General features: G+C 27.0%; 1 protein-coding gene across 1 annotated transcript; it reads left to right on the plus strand.

Annotated features, from left to right (window-relative positions):
* Positions 1-339: 339 nt before the first annotated feature.
* LOC113384948 (dopamine N-acetyltransferase-like) lies at positions 340-17,548 on the plus strand. Its single transcript, XM_026622728.1, has 6 exons — positions 340-647; positions 5,267-5,535; positions 12,469-12,586; positions 13,257-13,462; positions 15,101-15,301; positions 17,476-17,548. Exons 1-6 carry the CDS (start codon positions 558-560, stop codon positions 17,510-17,512), a joined length of 921 nt encoding a protein of 306 aa, XP_026478513.1. The 5' UTR covers positions 340-557; the 3' UTR covers positions 17,513-17,548.
* Positions 17,549-18,540: the final 992 nt, after the last annotated feature.

The following is an 18,540-nucleotide window of genomic DNA, read 5'->3' on the forward strand; positions in this document are numbered from 1 at the left end:
TTAAAAATTTTCCACAGCCCCCTCGTGATAGATCTAGAAGCATGGCGTGCATCATTGTTCCATTTTTTCCGGCAACTTAATTCCATCTTGATCACATAATTCAATTTTTTATTAAACTTCAAGGTTTTATTGATAAGTAGTATAAGACCATTATAAACAATATCCTGTGTCAAATTGCGTACGTCGGTCCCTCGGTCGCTTCCACTATTGAAGAATATGTGTATGTAAATGTCGTCGTTTATATAAATATGTACATATCAGAAGACGCACACATTTACAATGATCACCAACACATGGACGAACGTATAAAAACAAGCATGTACCAAATACGAGGTACAGTTTCGCTTCATCTATTCGAGTTTGCGGGTCGAATCCAAATTAATTGCAAACGAAATTTTTAAGAAAGTGATTCCAATCTATCTCTATTCAAATATCGAGAGAAAATTTCAATTTCGCATAAATAACAAAAAATTCGCATTTTGTGGTGTAAGTGGTTACAAGAAAAGGTTTATACTTGTGATTTTCAATTTGAGGTGCTTTTGAGAAAAAATATCAAAATGGCAGTGCAAATGCAACCCTCTGTTATGAATATTAAAGATGGAGAGAGTTTTGAAAAGGCGTCTCAAGATCTTAGATCTAGATATACGGTATGGACCTTATTTTTAAACTTAATGTTTTTTTGGTAACTCATTTGTTATTTCAAACAATTCTAGAATGGGACTGATATAATAATGTAATTATTTTTATCAATTCCATTATGATGATTTACAAAATGATATAAAATATGCTTATCTACTTACCATGATTGTGTTAATAATACTAACCCAAATTATATCTTATAAATTATTTTTTTAAACGATTTTTATAGAATTAATTTATAGTAAAATTCGTATTTTGAAACTTTGATATGTAGAACATTACTTAAACATATCTACATCCAAAGCCTAAAATAACTAGTAGTGTATGGCATCGTGGCCTAAGACAAATTGCTGGAACTTACCGTACGGTAATAAAATATTCGAGGAATATTAAATGTTTTCAAATAGATTATTATGAATATTTTAACTTATATCTTCACAGGCAAGTGAATAAACAGAATTTAATCAATTTAATTCAAAATTAAGGGCATTGTTTAATATGTATAAGAATTATATAAACTAAATAGCAAAGTTAAAACTAATAATTTGAAGTACATAAGTAAGCTATTAAACTTTAGCTAGAACTAAAATTAAAGTTTGAATTATTTTATATATTCAAAAAAAAAATTCTGAGGTAAGCCATAATGCTGAGAAAACTTCAAAACGTGAAGAAATGCAAAAATTTTCAATTTTGATTTTTGGAGGATTACAAAAACTTACCCTAAGGGAAGTTAAAAAAGACTGATTTTTATTGGTTCCAGCACAAGTACCTGTAAATATATAAAATGATCTAAAGATCGTTTTTCTCCTTATCTAGTAATGTTTTCTCTGCTAAAGTGATACTATCCGAAAATACTAGTAGTTATATCAAAATACTCTCCTTTTTGTAACTATATCTCTTTAATTATTTTTTATAGTAGTACTCTTTCCTTGATCAAAAAATATAAAGATTTTCAGGGTTGCTTTCCTTTTTTGAAAACCGCCGTTGATAATTATAGCTTTCCTTGATCAAAAAATATAAAGATTTCTTCTATAAAGATGATTATAGCTTTCATTTCAAGATGATTATAGCTTTCACATGGTACAAACATTAGTAAAAATTTATTCTATGTGACTATTTTTTATTATAATAAATTATAAAATTATTAACTAATATTGATGTCGAAACGAACATTTTTAAGTCATTTTGGATACATATCACAACTTGTTTAATTTTTTTTTAAATTTTATTTAGCCTCTTATTTACAAACTAGCCATATACAGAGTTTCCTACATTTAAATTTTAATTTTAGAACACAATTTGTTTAATATCAGTAACTGAAATGCCCCAAATAAAGGTGCCAAAAGAGTTTTACGGCTATTAATTTTATCGAATCAATCACGTTATTAAACTGTCAATATCAGAGTTTTATTGCTCACTAAATGACGTTTTAAATCAATAAAGTCATAAACATTTATTCTACGTTTTCACGAATGCAACAATGATGCCAGTCGTATAATAATGTTATGCAAATACGATAAAGTTTAAAATAAAATATTTGTTTGTACAAACTACAACCTTAGATACTAATTTTCTTAGTATTTTGATCTTTGGAGTTTCTTTATAATCCAAATAGTAGATCTCTTGATGACATAAAATTTTACACACAATATTAAGTATCTCGAAATATGTTTTCGTAAAACATATGCATTTTAATTGTTTGTTAAATATTATTTATATAAGGAGTTAACACAAGAGTGCGATTTTAAGCGAAGACCAAACAGAGGTCTTCAATACCAGATAATGGTCATCTTATTATTGACATGAAATACAAATATATAATATGGACTTACGTAAATGAGATAAAAATTTATTCTGGATTTAACAAATATTTTTGCTACCAATTTTAATTACTTTCGTAATATAGAAATATCAGATTTAGAAGTTGTTTAAAAACTGTTTTTGTATTGGAGTTAATGGGGGTGGTCTAAAATTAATGAATGCTGATTTAATCTTTAGTTCTTTAAAAAAACATTTTTTGTTTATTTATATTTAATGCGTTATGATATCAGTGCAATATTAAATTTATTTTATTTGATATGATCGAATCTTTTACTTTTTATTTTCTAATTTTGTTTTTCTTATTCATTTTTATAGATAGTACCATGCCTAACATTATATAAGTTGTTAGTAAAGTTTCATTAGTCAGTCACTTCGCCCATAAAACTAATAATTTTTTAATAACCGTGTTTGTTAGTAATTGTTAATAATATTAACTCCAAAAGAATTGTCTATCGCGATTTATGATTTGTCATAATTGTAATTCAAAACTCATTTCCAAGTACAAATACTCACATTCGAAACGATTTGTAAACATTTAAATATTATTATTAAAATAATAATATATACCTACTCTCCATAGATACGAATGTATTTAAACCAGATCAAGTATTTATTTATTTTTCTGAAGATTATTAACAGGTACATATTATATATATGCAAAATAATTAAAGAAATGAAAATAAATTTTAAACAATTTAGTCTTAAATTGATTTGATTAGAAAATAATCTCTTGGTACTATAGAGTCGCCAACTATGGCCGACTAAATTTGCGAAAATTTTACTAAAACTACTAAAAATATGTAGAAAAAATCATTATATCATATCAACATATTATAAATATATCGCCGTTCAATATGTATATAAATTACGTAATAATATTTGCTTGAAAATGAAACTCTTCAGCCTAATAATTTGTTTAAATGCGTCATCAATTAAATAACTGTTGGTATCGATTAAAATTTATATATAAATTATTTCAAGCGCATAATATAGAAAATAAATTATATAAATTTGATAATAATGTTTTAAATATATATCAACTGTTGTTCCATATAATACTCAGATTGTGATTGATTTTGACCAGACGCCAAAACAGGCTGTCGATAGTTTTTATTGAGCAAATGGTTTTCATGTTTTAGAAGTTGTTTACAATTTTTGTATCCACGAGTAATTAAATGTGGGACATATATTTTCTAATATAAACATTTGATACTAATATTAATTCAGCTTCTTTGGAGATTATCCAAAACATTTATTCTATTCGGAAACCAACGAATATCTCTATATTATTGCTCTCGAGTTCTATTTGATGTTGCTTCTTGATGTTTATTAAAACTTTATATTTATCTGTTTGTTGATTTTCTATTTTGATCGAAGGCTTTTTGATGATAAATAATAACGATCATCAAATTTTGAACTAATGTTCTGTGTGATCTGATCTCTATATTTTATTTAAAATGCAAAAAATAGTTCATATCAATAAAAAAACTCAAATGTTACATTTTGAATTTTGTTTTGCATATTTTATTTTTCAAGAATTTCTTACAAATTCTAGACTAATATTTGAGTTCTTATATTTAATTTAATTAAAAGTGTAATTAGATTAAACTGATAACTACGTGTAAAGTCTACCAAAATTACTTCAACTCTAAGAATTTATATTCTTCGTCCATATTATATTAAAATTTTAAGAACACATGTGCAGAATAAATTAATAAAAATTTTAATAAAACTTAATTCTGGTGATTATTAGTTCACATTGCAATTATTTTCTTATTATTATATTATTATATTTTTCTTATTATTATCGTACAAAAAAAATTGCATAATTCTAAGATCAATTATTAAAGTGATATATCTTTTATGAATCCATCAAAAACTTAACGGAATTTCATATTTTAATTACTTCAAAAATTACTGGCTATTTATATTTTATATTTTAGTATTCGATCTTTCGAACACAGTTTTGTTTCAATATTCAATATTGCAAAAATAGATATTTTATTACTCGAACAAGAAATCACATTTCAAACAAATTCTTGAAAATAGACATAAAACTATATATAGAATAGTTATTATTGAGTTATGTCTATTATAGTATTTCAAAAAGAATATTAAAAATATAACTAGAATAATTAATTTTTGTATATAAATAACCTTAATAATTAATTTAATTTGAAGTACTTGGTACTAGGTATAAGTAATAGGTATAATAAATGATTTCTTCTATATCCGGTATTGATTTATGTATTTAATATTTTTAATAATAATAAGTTAGTTAGTCACTTCTCCCATAAAACTATTTTTTTAATAACCAAGATAATTTAGAAAAATAAATAAATATATTCATATATAAATATTTTTAGTTTAGATATTCAAAATATTTTATCTATAGTATCAGATCAGCGGTCGACAAACATTTTTAGTCATTACCCCAAATTATTTTTATCTAAGTTGATATTACCCCCATGGCAAAGAGAGATTACCCCAATACAGACACTTAACAAAAACAGTAAATATCAATTAAATAGACATACATTTCACCTCCAAAAAATAAAAAAAAACACTGCAAGAAATTAATTCATTAATTTACTTTATTCTGCTTCATTTTCTAGAAAATGCACATAGTTTTACAATTTTACTTGATTCAAGTTATTTGTAGAACATTGAACATCAACAAAAGACATCGACGTATACTTTTATTTATTACATTCAACTCTTGCCATTTCACTGGTTTTTCCCTATTGGATGATGAGAAATAAAATCAGTTCAATTTTTGCTTATAAAAAATTAATCTCTGTTATAGCTGGGAGACGCACTGCCCACAAATTTGGCAAGTTTGTCCATAATGTCACCTGGTGGAATACAGAATGAGTCCCGAGAACAGCAGCCTGCCGGGCACGCCCTTACAAAAAGGATGGAGTCCGTCTCTGGCGCCATCACCACAGAGGCGTACAGTATTCAGCCTTTGACAGTTGAACATCACGAACGAGCACTGGAACACCTCAGGAAATACTTCTTCAGGGACGAACCGCTCAATGTTAACATGGGCCTGCTATCGAAAGAAGATGACCGGTAAGTGAAAATTATAACTCTTGTCATTATTGGGAAAAATTGTCATATTTTTCATACATATGTGCCCAGTGGTGGCGTAATCAGTTCGGACGTGGGATAGCACAAACTAGTCCAGTGGCTCTTTCGATCCCAGCCATGGCCAATTCCGACATCAAGCAGTTCTGATGTCGAATTTTCATATAAATTAAGCAAAGATAAATTGGCGGAATTTTTTGATAGTAGATTTGATCTAGCATAGAAGTTGTGGAGTACTATCAATTTATCTACGCCATATATGCTCCATTTCTCATTTCTCCATATATAACGATATCATTGCTATTTATTTCTTCCATTTATTACCAAAAGGATTAGGATATTATTAAAAATGGTTTATTATTATTACTTGGGTAGCCATTTTCATATGAAAATAATATTATTATTATACTGTTATAGCTTTTGATTAATTAAACAAGTCAATTTAAGTAATCTAATTATCAAAATTACTCTCTTATTAATATGATCGATTTCATTAATATTTAAATTATTTACCAAAGAATTTGAAAACACAATGCGAGGGAAATAGTATAAGAGAAGCGGTTGCTTTATATTCTAATATTTGTTAATAAATATGATGAAACTGTGCGAGTTTATATTTAATTGCAGCAGTAACTAGTTTTAATGAATTTTTGATGTAAACGGTTCAAATATCACTTGCAATATATATTTTCATCATTCATTTATTTTTAACAAGCGGATGTTAATTCAAAGCTACAATGAGGCAAAAAGATGTAAGTGACAACTTGCATGAATTTCCCGACATGTGTAATAATTGATTTGATCAATCAAAATTGAAGTTGGGCTATTTAAAAAAAACTGTTTCTTTCTAAAAACTGATCTATGCAATTTCCAATTGATATCTCTTAAACACATTTATAATATTTGTAATTATATTAATTATAATGCACAAATACGCTCTTGTATGTCCTAAAAACGCAGCCCATAATTCAAAATTTTGTTGAATTTATTTATTTACTAGCACTACTATTTTACGTTAGTTCTTTTAGTTTACTTTCGAATTTTTCTTCAGTTATTCTTATTGGTCTCTTATTAGAATCATCTTATACTCTGTGCTGAATTCTCATTGGATTCCAGGTGGATGCTTATTAGGTTTGCACCAGATTCTTACTAGATTATTGTAAAATTAAAGGTAGAATCTTTTTTGCAAGTTTATACTTTATTTCAAAACTAATTATTATTACTCTATAATAATTAAATAATCTGACTAATGAAAATTTTCATGGGGTCACATCACCTCAGATTCGGATTAATTTGAAACGTCGAGAAAACATGAAATTATCAAATCAGTTTTTGTCGCGAAAACAAACTTCTTCTCCTACGGAATTAAATGAGACGAAATGACATTTTCAAAATTGATCGTATTAAATAAATCAACTTCAGTTTGCGAATGAGTTAAAAAAAATTCTTTAAAATTTCAAACGAAGGTATTACTGAAATTTTACGAGAATTTATATATTTTTTATAACACGAATCTCATAATTCAACAAATTCATTTTGTTTATTCAAATAACATTAAAAAATTAATCAAGGTATATTTTAAAATAGATGCCCTTGAATTTTTTTACTAATACCTAATCAATAGTCCCTAATAGTTTGTTTAAATTTTATATATGACACTTTTTGCAGACCTTTATTATTTCCGCATATTTTGAATAATGATGGCTCAATCTCGAGTGAAATAAAAAACATGTTTTGTGAGGTTCATGGTCTAAAGGGCAGTGAAATAAAACGAAGTCGAAATAAACTTTCAAGAAACGTTTGAAGATATTTTTATTCGCATTGAAATGTTCGACATTAAAGTATTATCAATGTTATTAATCATCGCGGTAGTAAATTTACGACTTTTTATTGACTTCAGAAGTGATTGATTGAGCAGTTACAATTAGTTTACAAACGATAAGACTTAGTTATGTGGTAAATAATCATAAACTTCATTATAGTCTAAAAGTATTATATGATTTTTATATGAAATTAATGTATTCACCTTTCTTTGTCATATTGCTTGGACATTATTAGAATGCCATTAATAATCATAATTGAAACTTTTAAATTATTTGTGGTTTTAAAGTCGTATCGATAAAGATAACTCTTTATGTACATTATTTTAGATAACATTGAAGCATATACTTTCAACTCATATTTTTAAATCAACTTTATAAAGATTTTTTGATCATTAGTATTCATATTTGAAGCCTAATTAGTTTTTATATATTTTATAACAACAAATACAGTACATATTAACAATAATTTAATAACAATTCTTAATGTTTTTCTCAAAATGAAGAACTACAAAATTCAAAAATAGCTTCCGAAAAATTTAAAATTGTTTTGCTTTAATATTCCATTGAGTTCCACGGTTGCTCAATAGAATATTAAGTATTTATGAAACAGTGGAAAAAGCAGAATTTTGAACTAGAGGTTCGATGGTATCCGCCTCGGACATCCTCATGTCAAGCAGCAGTGTTTTATTTGAAAATATAAATATAATATATGTTTCCAAGTGAAAATAGACTTTGTAATAGTAGATTCATCACATAGAGACAGAATGGGTTGCCATTTACAAATCCAAGGCTTTTAAGATTTCTGTATTCCACCACATTAAATTAGGCCTCGTTTTATTACTTTTTATTTAATGAAGATTGTATCGTTAAAAATATATCCTAGCATACCTTATATTTGGGTTGAGTATTGAATGTTATTTTTTTAATGTTTGTTGTCAGTCTTTAAAACATGGACCACCGAAATTTTCATGTCGAATGTTTGCATTCGAATTTTTCACCATACAAACATCTTTTTAATACCACAGAAAAATATGTGAATTTAGCCTTTATGTTTAATATTTAACTAGACATTAAGCAAAAACGACCGCATCAAATCAGCTAGTTTGCTATGTCAGTATTTTAAACATGCATTTATTATGAATGAAATATCAATCATAATGAAATTGTCAATTTATTTATTTATTTATATTTATATTACGGATACAGGATTAAATTTAGTAATTACAGAAAATAAATTATCTGAATTGAATTAATTAGGGTAAACTACAACTCTAAAACAATATTAAGCCCATTGTACTTCATACTTATTAACAATATTAAGCCCATTATACTTTATACATTATACTTGTTTAATTATGATTAAGCCTAACATTAGTATTATCTAATACAATAACTTGAGGAAAAAATGTTATAATATTGAGATAGTTTATTTAAGGCTTGTAGATCTTGAGATTTTTCTGATGGTAAAAAAATCCTTTAAATATACGTTTTGTTAATTTTTATTTGAGTCCCATATCTGGAAAATAATAATTATTGCATCAAAAAAAGAATATAATATGAAAATAATTGTAATGATAAAATACTTAGTGTAGAAAAACGTTAAAATAATTTGGAATGAAAATTAGAAAAAGTATGGAAAAGGCAAAAATAATTGTAACTGTTGGAAAAAAGCATCAAATATTATCAGTAGGCATTTCATTGTCAAACTAATGTTTGATATCGAAATTGGCAAACTCAGAAGTATCATAGAAACTTTGGTATCGAAATGAATTGCATTTCGAATAATTTAATTTCTCTGAATTTCTCATTAATCACTTCATTATGCATAAATATCTAGTTTCATAGTTTCAAGACCAATAATGAGTCTAAATCTGGTGTGGGCGATTTCGCCTTGCACTTGACAATCGATTTGCCAATCATCTGTTCGTCACGGCAGCAGTAGTTTTATTATTTCATATTTACAAAACTAGTTTTCCGTAAACTGCACCAAGCAAGACGGTCGTAGAATTCATACCGGCTGCATAATGAGGGTGACCTAGAACTTCAGATCGCAGATTTATTGAAATGATCACTCATTTCATAATATTATCGACATCAGCCACTGCGTGCTCGATTTCAAGGTTCTCTTGCAGACATCGCTTGCATTATGCTTTATTCTGCAAGCGTTTAATTCATACGGTTAATTATATGTATGAACTTGCATTGCAATCGTTAAATACTAATTATTATTCATATTTCGAGCTAAACTGGTATTTATAAACGTCTTTGCGTAATAGATAATCAATTATCAGCTGATCGAATAATGAATAATTGCTGAATATTATTTTTATAATTGCTAATTTGCACCTTTGTTTCAATACTATTTTTATTCACGTTAATTTTTATTCATTTCTAAAAATTTCGTAATAAATATTTTGTAGATATTTTTAACGATACTAATTGAAAATAGAAGACACATGAGGCGACATGAGATGTGACCAGCAATCTTTTGAAATCGGGCGATTTGGCTATCGCGATTAGTTTTTGACGAAGACAGGTCCAGCGGCTTCGGAAATATGGAGCAAAAAGTACTAAATATGTCAGGGTCTTAAAGGAACGGATCAACCGATTTGAATAATCTAAAAAACATTTGATTTGTAATGATGAGGAGAAGCGGTGATTAGATTTTGGCAAAGGCAGTCCGATTTGAATGATTTAAAAAAATTCTGCTTGTGTTGACGAAATGATTGCTTTTAAGGAAAGATTTTTTTTTTATTTTAATTTTATGTTTAATTTAAAAATATTTTTTGAATATTGAAAAATAAAGCGGATTTTAATTCTAATTCCAGCTAAAGTTCATATAAATAATCTTAATTTTGCAATTCATTGGTTTATATAATATTTAGAAATATTAGAGATATCATTTTAAATCCGATTGATTAAGTTTTGTTTATTTTTTTTAATAAGAATAATGAAAGTTACATTGTTTATAATAATCTATTTAGCATTTAATATTCCTCTAATATCTAATTAAGGTACGGGAGATCTAGCAATTTGCCTTAAAGCACTATGCCATGCACCATTAGTTTTTCTTATCAATAACAATCAAACAATTATTTACATCCTATGAGTTATTTTAATTTACATAAATTAAATATAACTATAGATAGTAGTAGTTACCCCAGTAGATGATTACTATCAGATAGAATTTATTGGATCCAGTTAATAGGCCATAATTTTTCAAGTCTTCTAAATTCTGAGTTCAAGTGAATTGGGTTGAATTTCTATTTATGATGATGATTAGTGAATCTTGTTTTTAAAAAGTCTTTAATCGAGTCGAGTTCTATTGTTTCACGTACCAGGGTGCACCTCTCATCATTTTAAGTAGTTTTGATTGGGCAGTACCAATTCCGATTAGATTTGCTACAGCAGCGCCAAAGCTCTGTCTTATATGACCAGATATAAAAATTTCTTATTATCGTTGTAAGATTTTGTTTACAAGTGCTAATTTTGAATTATATTCTATAAGCCCAATAAAGGTTCCTGACTCTGGATTTGATAGTTTTGATTTTTGTTTGATATGGTGTTTCCGTGTTAATTAAATTTTATAACGAAAGTTACAGTTACTAGTTACAAACGCAATTTATTTTATTGTTTCAAAAATTATTAAGGTGTTAAATGTGATCATCTATCGTTATCTTTCCCTTGAACTCTTGAATTAACAATAACTTGTAAATCGTCCCTCAAGGTTGACGGGATACCGATTCATGCGAGAGGAATTGACAGTAAGAGTAATCATTGTTTTTTTGTATATCCAATCCATTAGCTAAGCCAATAATCTTCACAGTGGTAAATAAATTAATTAAAGTAAAATACTTTTAACTATCTTTAGTCTATATTACATTTGTATTGTTGATAGCACTTTAATTTATTCTTATTCTTCAATTATTATTTGGTTGCGAAAAACTATCAATAACGATTCAAATAAATTTACAATGCATTGAAAATTTTTAAACGCTCTTGTTAATTCTTTCAACTAAACTAATGCGTATTAATTAATAGGAAAATAGCAGTGACAAAACACATTAATCTTAATAACAATTAAGTTTTCATAAAAGTAATTTCTGAGTGTTGCTTTATTGTATGATTAATAGTATTTTAATTTGACTTTATTATCAAGCACATGCAAGTTGTACTTTCTTGTAATATTTAACTTTTTATATATGTAATGAAAAATATAATATGGTTGGTGTTAATTTTGGTAACAATTATATTTCTTAGTATTGGTTTAATTAAGAGTAAAACTTTCAAAAAATTATTTTTAATATGAAGTACTTTATCGAAGAAAACATTACAAGTTTCATTTGTGACTTCATTTACTGCATCATATTCCAAATTTCAGGCTGAGATATCTTTATAACATGACAAATTAAGGCGCAGCCGATTTTAAACAGTAACGTTTTTGAAAATCACCAGATTTTTTATGTAATAATATATATTTGCTACATATATAAAAAAGAGAGAAGATTAGTTGTTTAGTTTGAGAAGAAAATTAGTTACAATTTTTGCTTCGAAATTCGCATTTAAAGCTTCTCATACGGGGTCCAGGAGACCCCAGCGGTGTTTCAACGAAATTATAAAAAATGAAAATAAATTTTGATCTATTTACAATGCTACAGCATAAATCTTTGAAGGTAGAATAAATTTAAAAGTCTGAAAATGCTCGGAAATGGGCGACCTCGTGAAAGGTAACGTTGGGGTCCAGTAGACCCCAAGTGTAAGAAAAGGGTTAAGCTGCATGATCATTATATGTTTTGGAGTCTAACGATATTTTAAAAACGATGCATATTAAAATATGAAAAACGTTTATGTCACATTTTAATTTTGTACTCTTTTAAGAAGTACATGTTTTGGCAATCTAAAATTTCACTAATTTGGATTGTCAAAGCAATATTTTTGCAATGGCCAAAATTATTCCTGGTGACCAACAACACGTGAGACCGGTGGCCATTTGATCTCCAGTATTTTTTATTTTTGGCATAGTCCGCTATAAATCAAAATTTTGAATTCAGAGTCGTGCTAGTTTTGTATTTTTTATTTTTTTTTATTATTTCAGATGTATAGAACTAGAAGAATATGCATTGACATCTATGAAAAAAGGAGTTTCTTTAATGGCTGTGAGTGAACGCGGTGAGCTCGTCGGTGTTGTCATAAACTGTGTTACTGAAAGAGAAGTAAGCAAAATTATTAAATTTATTATTACACATAAATATTTTAGTTCAAATACAAAGGTTTAATTTTTATTTTCCTAAGTTGCTATTACTCATATTACTGAAAGCAATCGGAGTTAGCAACAACCTGTAATCGTGCGATTACAGAGATGATAAAAAGCAATGAACAAACATTAATCATTTCTAAGAATTATTCTTATATAATAAAAATTAAAATCTATGATAAGAAAGGCATGTCAAAATGTCAATTGAATGCAATTTATTAAGTAATCCGATTGATTCGAATAAAACAACTTTCATATCCTGAAATCAGAATTTATTATTTCATAGAATGGAGATTATAATATACAATGCAATTGCGAAATGAAATATCTGGAAATGAATAAATTATATGTATATATTCATTTTTTTGTTTAATTATACCTGAGATTATACCATAACACTATAATTGTTGCCATGTGATCAAAGTTTATAAAATTGTATGATATAAGAATAATTATTCTTGTCATGGAAGTAAAACCGTGAATGTCAACCGCAATATGATTTCAAAGTTAATTTTGAAGATCAATTGTGATGAACTGCATTTAGACTACTTTGACTCATCTTACTTTTGTAAAAAAAAATTATTAATTATAATTTTCTTCTATTATATAAAATGATTTTTTTAATCTAGGATGCAGCTACGATATCGGATCCATCCAAGGACTGCGCAAATCCAAAATTCGCCAAGATTCTTGCCCTCCTGCACCATGTGAGCCAAGAAGCCAATGTTTTTGGCCAATTTCCTGATGTGCAACGTGTTTTGAACATATCAATACTGTCGGTCGATAGCAATTGGCGAGGCAGAGGAATTGCCAGGGCGCTTACTGATGCCACGGCGTGAGTCGAATTTAAAATTATCAATCAATGTTTAATATTATAAATAACTTAAATGAAACGTCGGTATTAGCTATAACTCTATGTTTTCACATCAATAATTTCATATGAAAAATATTCTTCAATCCCCAAAATGACGGGCCAAGCTACCCCTACCAGATTTTGGTACTTTTTTATAAAAGCTCATCCTAAGATAGCGAAATAATTATTTTTAATTAAAATAATCACTGTAATACTAAAAGATATGAAATTTGATATGTTTTTCTAATTTTATTCAGACCGAGTGATTTCTCTATATCAATTATAAAATTACTTACAAAAATTTATTGTTAAATGTTAAAAATTTGTGCCCTTTATTGGAATGAGTGTTTTTGCTAACTGTCCTGAAAATGGAACAGCCTATTCTATAAACGAACGTTTAAAAAAAAAATCAAAAAACATAATGAATTATTATGTGTTTCTGTGTTTCAAATGAATTATTCTTTGAAATTATTTTTAAAGTAATGATTATTGATTTATTTTTGAGATATTTTAAATTCCCGTTGGGTAAGTTATTGTAATTGTCCAAAAATCGAAATTGAATTTTTTTACATTTTTTCACGTTAAGAAGGTTTTTGAACATGTTGGCATACCTCAGAAAAAATGGAAGTGTGTGTGTATGTGTGTGTATGTATGTATGAATACAATTTGTCGTCCACGTTTTTAGGTGCATGAAACAACCGATTTGAATGATTCGAAAAATATTTGATTGTTATTGATAGGGAGATGTGCTGATTTTTGGCAAATCCACCCTTTTCGGAGATACCAGGCTAAATGTGCAAAAAATAGAAGTTTTTGAAACTAATCATCTAATTTGAATGATTCAAAAAACTTTCTGCTTGTTTTGACAAAATAATTGCTTTTGGAAAAAAATTACTTCAATTTTTTTTGTGTATCGAAAATAATTCAGATTTTAATTTTAATTCTGGCTAAAGTTCTAAAGCTTACTTATTTATTTTAAATAAATAATTTATACTTTGTAATTCAGTATTTATATAACTATTATAAATATAAGACAATGTTACAGTATTTATAATAATCTATGTGAAAACATTTAATATTTCGGGATGTTACGGTACGGGAAGTTCCAGCAGTTTGCCTTAAGGCACGATGCCATACACAACTAGTTTTATTAAAAATTGATATAGTTTTGAATAATATTGCTTTAATATACAAAATCGTATATTCAATTTTGGGTACTAATAAACAAGTAAGCTATTTTTAGAGATATGAAATTACACATATAAAAATCGATAGGATTGATTTAGATTTTTCGATTAACTCGAAAGTTACGGTTTAATTTGGTTGCATTTTTTTATATATGTGTAGAGGGGGACACAAAGGTCTAATTTGACATTTAGTTAGTAATTATACTCTGAAAACTAAACGAACTCCATTGCAACATGTAATACATATCGAACAACTATCGAACTATGTTCAGTAAAATTCGCATCATCGTAGAAATATGTGCTTTTGTTGAATTTCTAAAATGTTTTATCTGGTGTGTTTTATTCTATAGGCGGATCAATAAGTGGTATCCAGGGTAAAAAAGACCCACTATTATGTATTTAATTTCTAATTATAATTTATCTTTTATTCCAGCGAATATGCTAAAGATCACGCCGTTGAAATGTTGCGAGTGGATTGTACGAGCCATTTTACGGCCCTTATCTCAGAAAGGCTCGGTTTCCATTCCATCTACAGTTTGCCATATGCACAGTACATCAAAGACGGAAAACCCGTATTCAACCCACCGCCCCCACATTTGGAAATCAAAGTCTTTGTTCATCGAGTCGATGAAGAGTAATTATTGTTGCCATTATCATTAATATGATATAATCATAAATATTAACTTGACTGTTACGTGTTTCATCATCGAAGCTAACATAATCTCATTCTTTAAAAAAATATTTTATAACGTTAATTTGATATTAACTGGGATTATTTGGTATGTCACGATAATTTATAGGCCTAAGAAAATACATTGGGATTCGATTGCTTGATTCTTATATAGAATTATATGAAAAAATCTAACAAAATAATCTGATTATAGAATTTACATGGATTGACATTTATTTTAAATATTAATTTATTTGCTGAAATTTTTTGGTGTGTGACAATAATTTATTGGCCTAAAAGAAATGCATTGGGAGTCGATTGCATGATGCTTATATGGAATAATATAGCCAAAAATGGTTTGAATAGCCAAAATGGTTTGAATATAGAATTTACATGGATTGACATTTTTTTAAATACTAATCTTTGCTGATATTTTTTGGTATGTCACATAATTTATTGGCCTAAAAGAAATGCATTGGGAATCAATTGCATGATATATATATGGAAGAGGCTAGCCAAAATGATCTGAATTTCTACGTGAATTAACATTTATTTTAAATATTAATTTGTTTGCTGATATTATTTGGTATGTCACAATATTTGGCCTAAAAGAAATGCATTGGGAATGGGGAGGGCTTGGAATCGAATGCTTATAGGGAGCTTATAAGGAAGAATCTGACTAAAATGATCTGATTGTAGAGTTTACATGTTTTTTTAATTAATAATATTTTATTTATCATAATTTAATTAATAATCTTTATCATGGTTCCACATGAATAATTTACGTGGCTTTTCTTTAGCAGTTAAGTGCATCAACGTATAATATAATTGGTCATATTTTTTTTATTAACTTGAACAAGAAAAATATTACATTTAAAATAATACACCTAATTTTTTTATTTATACTAATTGTAATTGTTTAATGTATTGCGATCATACATCAGGTTTCAAGAAATTTCTGAGAAAACTGCGCTAAACTAAATTATCAAATTATCAATTTATTTAACAGTATCTTTCTTTGAAAGTTAGATTTTTGTTGAGGTGTTAAGAATTAAATAATCACATAAATGGTGCATAAGTGATATTGTTGTCAGATTTACCCGGTATTCTAGATAATAATTTAAATATGCACATATTTATGTTAATATTTATAAAATAGTATCTCAAACTAATTTTACTCAAAATACTCGATTACCAAAATTGTCTTTGAAATTCGATATATTGAGAAACTACTTTTATGATTGTGCATGTATGTTGATTTTTAATGCATTTAATGCGTGTTTCTACAGTAATGGCTAAATATAAATATTATTGTAGTATAACCTACAATAATTGTTCGATTAGCATTTAAATAGAATGCACTTGTTTCTAATTAGCAGTATAATGATATACCACCGATATTATGATGTCGCATGCGTTGTTAACTCCAATAATCCTACTTAAAATAAATTTGGTTTTTATACATTTCTTGTGAGAGGTTATTTTTATTTGCACGAATTTAATTTATAAAAATTTGTATGTATTGACTATAATTTTTTATTTATTATTTATTCACACACAGCAAACGCAAAACCAAACTGAACATTTTGTACCACTAAAGCAAAATATCTGTGAACTGTGGACTAACATAAGAGACATTTTATTTCATGTAGGTTTGCTTATAATTTAATTTCATATTACATAAAAAACCAACGACGATGCAAAAATTTAGAGCATATTATTAACGCAAATATAACTCTCTACATCACATTATTTGATAAATTAGGATACCAAGTGCTTTTTTTCTCTTTATTTATTTTAACAGAAGAACTTTTATGATTGTGCATGTATGTTGATTTTTAATGCATTTAATGCGTGTTTCTACAGTAATGGCTAAATAGAATATTATTGTAGTATAACCTACAATAATTGTTCGATTAGCATTTAAATAGAATGCACTTGTTTCTAATTAGCAGTAAAATATACCGATATTATGATGTCGCATGCGTTGTTAACTCCAATCAATCCTACTTAATTAAATATTAAGTTTTGTGTTTTTACATTTCTTGTGAGACAGGTTATTTTATTTGCACAAATTTAATTTATAAAAATTTGTATGTATTGACTATAATTTTTAATTTATTATTTTCTTCACACAGCAAACGCAAAACCAAACTGAACATTTTGTACCACTAAGGCAAAATATCTGTGAACTGTGGACTAACATAAGAGACATTTTATTTCATGTAGGTTTGCTTATAATTTAATTTCATATTACATAAAAACCAACGACGATGCAAAATTTAGAGCATATTATTAACGCAAATATAATCTCTCTACATCACATTATTTGATAAATTAGGATACCAAGTGCTTTTTTTCTCTTTATTTTATTTTAACAGAAGACTCTTTTGTTAGAACTCAGTAGCATAATGTATATTAAATATCATACCAACTTCAATTTCAATAAATTTTACTCTTAACCAGCGATTTAATGCAATTTAGATGTTAAAGGGCTGATGAAAATATATGCTATATTATTTATTATTGTTTTTTATGCTAAATTGGCCATTGGCCAACGTGGGGCCAATGTTTTGAAATCAACGTTTAGCTATAAAATATTAATATTATCGATGCAAAATAGTAAAAAGGCTCACTGTTGAAAATTGGTATGAGCAATTGTTAGGAAATAATATCTTATGTAAATTTATTAATTAGTCTTAATCGAGACTCATATTCTTTAAACAATTTTGTATCTCATCGTCGGACTCTTTATTAAACTTGAAAATTGATTTTTTTAGATTTTTTTATAAATAAATAATTAAATATTTTCTCTGTTAATTAATATCAAATCTTAGATTAAAGTATGTTCAAATTATCTCTGTTAAAACATTACTTTAAATTTTTGCTTTGTCTAGGTATACATTTTTATTTTTTATTATTTGTAACTAACTTCTATTGTTTTGTAATATGATTTTTTTTTTATTTTTTTTTTTAATTTTTTTAATTTTTAAGGAATGGAAATCCTTTATCGTCTTTCTTTTTTGCGGAAAGCGAAGTTCCATAAAAGTTGATCCTAAGTAACTTGAAATTTTCGTGACATCATAAATAACAGTTCAAGTTTTTAGCTTTAAGAAAGACATTTTGATTTGATTTTTTATACGAGCTCTATTTGGAAAAATATGATAACAAATTCGAAAAAGTGTTTTGCTATTGTTTTTTCA

Source organism: Ctenocephalides felis, unplaced genomic scaffold (assembly GCF_003426905.1).
Source record: "Ctenocephalides felis isolate EL2017-DRISC unplaced genomic scaffold, ASM342690v1 CF-g0.4_SCAFFOLD_03571, whole genome shotgun sequence".
Taxonomy (NCBI): Eukaryota; Metazoa; Arthropoda; class Insecta; order Siphonaptera; family Pulicidae; genus Ctenocephalides; species Ctenocephalides felis.

Bases quoted from the DNA above. Each gene is read 5' to 3' on its own strand.
- LOC113384948 (XM_026622728.1), top strand. From the start codon at position 558: ATGGCAGTGCAAATGCAACCCTCTGTTATGAATATTAAAGATGGAGAG. The intron at 12,587-13,256 runs GTAAGCAAAATT...TTTTTAATCTAG, and splicing joins ACTGTGTTACTGAAAGAGAA to GATGCAGCTACGATATCGGA. The intron at 15,302-17,475 runs GTAATTATTGTT...TTCTTCACACAG, and splicing joins GTTCATCGAGTCGATGAAGA to CAAACGCAAAACCAAACTGA.